The following is a 4,705-nucleotide window of genomic DNA, read 5'->3' on the forward strand; positions in this document are numbered from 1 at the left end:
AAAAAGCTTGTTTAGTGGACTAACTTTGCACTTGAAGTATGCCCGTTCACTTACGTTTTAACAGCTCTGACGCTACTATGCGCCCCGGCTGTATCTAGGCTAACAGCTAACATGCTAACTATTATTTTTATGTCACTAGTCACTAGAAACAAATTTAGGACGATAGGAGACAGGTTGAAATAAACCGAAATTTCCCTTTAATGTGGAGGCCAAAACTGTGATCACTATTGTTGTACAAATACTTAAAACAACTGCATGACATGTAAGAGAATAGTATATATGACAGAAGAGGGACATATGGTCACATTAATCACATTACAAATGCATCCCTCTTTTGGTAGACTCACACACAAACTGTACCTGTCAACTCCATCCCAGCGATAGCCTGGCAGAATATTGAAGCGGTTTGGAGGTGGTGCTGGGCCTTTGTATCGAGGTTTGTCTGCAAAACAAAAATATAATTTTTACACTATAAATGGTAAAGAACCATTTTGCAACACTCTGCTCAGAGAACAAAGCACACATATGTAACCTTGTGTCTTTGGGTTGCGGTCCTTTTTCCGTCTGAGCATCGCAGCCATTGGATCTCCCTCCCTTTCCTGCTCTCTCAACATGCGGTCAAGATCCTCGTCATCTCGGTGACGTGCCAGCGGCTTTTGGGCTTCAAGCACTGCATCTTCAAGTTTCTGTTGATGCATCTGGCCCTGGGCCAACCTATAAACACACGTTGACTTTGATCAAACAAGTCAGCACAAAAAACATTTCAGGTCTTCATGTGGTCACAATCACACTCTATGGTCTTTTCTTATGTGTGACAATCTTGTGCAGACTTACCCTCTCCCCCACTGAGCGTATTTTTCATCCTTTGCTGCTTTTTCTCCAGCTTTCCTCTTCTTTTCCTCTCTCTCTGTATCCAAATCCCTCCTTTTACCACTCTTGTCTCGGAACACTGTCTCAGCATTGCGGGAATCGTCTAGTAATAGCAGGAAAATTGGTGTTAAATGTCATCCACTGCATCATTCAACTTCACAAGAACTAGTCACAACTATGACCAAAGACATTTAGAGTATGCATGGATCATGTAGATTATATGAGATGGATAGTCCTGTGAGCAAAAAGAAAAGCTGAGTAAACCTTCCAGTGGCTTGTTGTTTTTTTCTCTGCGTCGGTTGTCCGCCTGCTCCTTCCTTAAAACATCTGCAGAAACCAGACCTGCCTTCCCACCAGAAAGCATCCTTGGACCCTGAGAAGAAAACAGGTAAAACAACATGGGATCAATTGGATATTGCACACACAGCACTTTCAGGCAAATTAGATTTCATATCACTCTTCTGCCTTCTCTTTGCTCACCTGAGACTGGCCAGGCCTACGAGGTGGTGACAGATCTCCATCTGAGTCCTTCCCACTCCGCGGCCGCCTCCTGGGTGGCGACTGGTCAGAGTCAGAGCCTCGTCTTGCCTTTGAGCTCCTCCTTGGAGGAGACTGGTCGGAGTCTGATGCTTCTCTCCTCTGTGCCTTTTTCCTTGGAGGCGACTGGTCAGAGTCTGAATCATGCCTGTTCTGAGCCTTCTTTGCTGGTGGTGAGCGACGAGAATCGGGTGAACGTTTTTTATTTGATAATGATGAGCTTGGCTTTCTTCTGCTGGGGGATAAATCTGACAATAAAAGAGATGAAGTGTTTAGTGAAGTTGTTATATAACGAAACACTTGAACCAAAAGTACTATTCTCATGTGGAAGAAACTGATTGGCGTGGATGACAGTAAAAACACTGGCCAGTATATTGGATACATTGATTTATCATTTATCACATTTGACTGTAACAATATTGTTGGATTTTCTTACACTATGAATTATGATATCATGAATATTACTTTCCAAATTAAGACTTCAAAGCAATTACTAAGTATCAATCTTCCCATAATGACTTCTAAAATACTTAACGATGTTTCAGTTTGACCATCCATTAACAAGCAATAAAATGTGATGGACATCAACTAGACAGCTTAAGAGGTTTCCTTCCAATACATTTCCATAAATAAATATGGTGATATACTGTATTCCAATGTTGATAGGTCTTCTGGTTGATGTGTTCCTATCACTTACTCACCTTTACTTTGCGCCTTCCCTGACTTCCCTGACCGTTGCCTTGGAGGTGACATGTCTGGAGAGTCGTGGCGACCTCTTCTTGGAGGGGATATGTCTGGAGAGTCATGGCGACTTCTCCTTGGAGGGGATATGTCTGGAGAATCGTGGCGACCTCTTCTTGGAGGGGATATATCTGGAGAGTCGTGACGACCTCTTCTTGGAGGGGATGAGTCTGGAGAGTCATGGCGATTCCTGCTCGATGCCAAAGGCTCTGAAAGTTGATGCTCTCCTTCTCTCCCCTCGTCTGTGTCTTCATTTTCATCAGCTATTGGGAGAAAAGACTCAAATAAGCTTGTTCAGTGTACAGTCAAAGCTTCTCTTTACTGCGATCGTAAATATCAATTACCTCCTATCACTTTCCATCTATTGCCGGTTCTGAAGGCCTCCAGCTGCTTCACTTCTTCAGGTCGATCGTCAATCACCTCAGCAATCTTAGTAGACAAACATAAAAGATGAACTTTGAAGACAGGGGTTGGTGATATGACAAATATTTGACAATCATCACAGACTTTTTGCCATGCAATCTATTCCATGCTAACCCTGTCTTTAAAACCTCTGCTTGTATCAGATCATTGCAGCAGTAGTGCAAATCAATGAGTAGGACTGCCTCAGACAATAATGGTATGATCTTTGCATCAATATGATGACATGCGTTGATTTTTTGAATCACATTTTCTACAGTTAGCTGAGCCAGACTTTCATTTTACTACAAACTGTAATATAATTCCATAATTCCCCCAAGAAAATTACAAAATACATGGATACAATCACAGTAACCTATATGGCATGCTTACAGGTGTTAACTCACATGAAGAAGTCAGCGTGTTAATCACTGCATGTGAATGAATGAGCAGAAGGTAGCCAGCTAGGTAACGTTAGCTATGTCCTTACCACTGGAGCTTCCTCTTCGTCCTCTTCAATCTCCTTCTCCTCTTGGACCATCTGTTTCCAGTCTATGTCATCGTCTACTATTTTAAGTCTTGAACAAGAGAAGTTAAAGTGAGTTAAAGTACACACACTTTCACCGAAAAACAAGAAGTTTAAGACAGCGAGCGGCGTAACAGCGACCTCGGCTAGCTTAACGGCTAACACACACAACCTGTCCGACAACAGCTCGATTAAAACGCTCCCGCGGACTCACCCTTTCTCGGGAACCTTACGCCGTTTCTTTTTAAGCTTCCCCTTTGACTTCTTGGCATCTTCGTCTGCGGATAAATAACGTTTAAGGTACTCAGCTTTAGATAATTCTGGCTTCTTACTGCTGCCAGTTGAAGCCGCCATCGTTGTGTTATGGGAAACTACGGGGAGCGCCGAGGGTCAAGAACGCGAATATCAGTAAACTTTTTCAAATACTGGACGACAAGCTCTGCAAGGCTATGGGGTGTTGTTTGTGTAGACTAGTGAAAAGAAATAAATAAATTGTGTGTGTGCATGTGTCATGACCACTCATGTATACTCATTATGTTACTGAACAGGCCTATGGGGCCCAAAGTGTCAGGGGGCCCCTTGGCCTTCACCTCCAAAATGTCACTCAAATAAATTTTGTGACCAGGAAGATACTTAAACTGACCTCAAAGAGACACAATAAGACCACAAATAGGTGCAAAGGAGCAGCAAAGACACACAAAACAACTCTAAAACAGAGCAAAACAATGACAAGGAGACACAAAATGACAACAAAAAGACAAAATTAGACCAAAAAAGGACATAAAATCATCTCAAAGACACCCAAAGGACTACAAAAAGACACATAGCAACCACACAGATAAAAAAATGAATACAAAGAGTCACAAAATTAAACCAGAGAGACAAAAAATTACCCCAAAAGAGTCCCAAATGACTAAAACAAAGACAAAAAACTATGGGGTGCCATTATAATAATATAGGGAAAGCTTTCTGGGGCCCAGCCGCTAGAGGGGGCACGTTTATGCCAGCAATAATCCTGTTTATCTGAATATACAACTAATAAATATTGTAGCAGCTGGCTTATGTGACCCCCCCATCCCTCTCACAGCTCACATGTATGTGTTAGTAGGAGAGAGACAGCATCAGGGGTCCAATCATTTCTATGGGCGACCTTGGATAAGTGTACAGGTTACAGAGTTCTCAAGGTGACCCACAGTGCAAAAGTACCAAAAAAGTATGGAAAATATTCATATCTTAATTTTACAAAGTTTTAGAGCACACTGATAATCTATTATTGAGATCACATGTATGGGCAGGGGAATCTGATTGATTGTACAGCTNATGGAAAATATTCATATCTTAATTTTACAAAGTTTTAGAGCACACTAATAATCTATTATTGAGATCACATGTATGGGCAGGGGAATTTGATTGATTGTACAGCTGTATCTGTGAGTCAGTATTTTGGCAAAGGCTCCACCAGGAAGACAAGGGAACACTCCAAACACTTCTGGGGAGACTGTGATTGAAAAGCACAAAGGAAGTGGATGGATACAAGAACATTTCCGGAGAGAAGTTAAATCAATAATCAAGAAATGGAGCTGTAAAACTGAGTGAGCCTGCAAGGAGGGCATTATTATTATTATTATTATT

The 4,705-nt window shown here is 41.8% G+C and overlaps 1 protein-coding gene across 1 annotated transcript in view; it reads right to left on the reverse strand.

Annotated features, from left to right (window-relative positions):
* The window catches only part of bud13 (BUD13 homolog), a 4,533-nt gene extending 1,088 nt beyond the window's left edge, over window positions 1–3,445 (reverse strand). The window contains exons 1-9 of the mRNA XM_050040270.1: window positions 3,288–3,445; window positions 3,038–3,125; window positions 2,493–2,577; window positions 2,109–2,411; window positions 1,351–1,655; window positions 1,135–1,243; window positions 835–973; window positions 533–714; window positions 361–442 (exon numbers count right to left, since the gene is read on the reverse strand). Coding sequence (XP_049896227.1) covers window positions 361–442; window positions 533–714; window positions 835–973; window positions 1,135–1,243; window positions 1,351–1,655; window positions 2,109–2,411; window positions 2,493–2,577; window positions 3,038–3,125; window positions 3,288–3,427 — 1,433 coding nt within the window. The 5' untranslated portion in view covers window positions 3,428–3,445. The remainder of the gene's footprint in view (window positions 1–360; window positions 443–532; window positions 715–834; window positions 974–1,134; window positions 1,244–1,350; window positions 1,656–2,108; window positions 2,412–2,492; window positions 2,578–3,037; window positions 3,126–3,287) is intronic.
* Between the last annotated feature and the right edge of the window lie 1,260 nt (window positions 3,446–4,705).

The sequence above is a fragment of the Epinephelus moara genome, chromosome 3 (assembly GCF_006386435.1).
Source record: "Epinephelus moara isolate mb chromosome 3, YSFRI_EMoa_1.0, whole genome shotgun sequence".
Classification (NCBI taxonomy): domain Eukaryota; kingdom Metazoa; phylum Chordata; class Actinopteri; order Perciformes; family Serranidae; genus Epinephelus; species Epinephelus moara.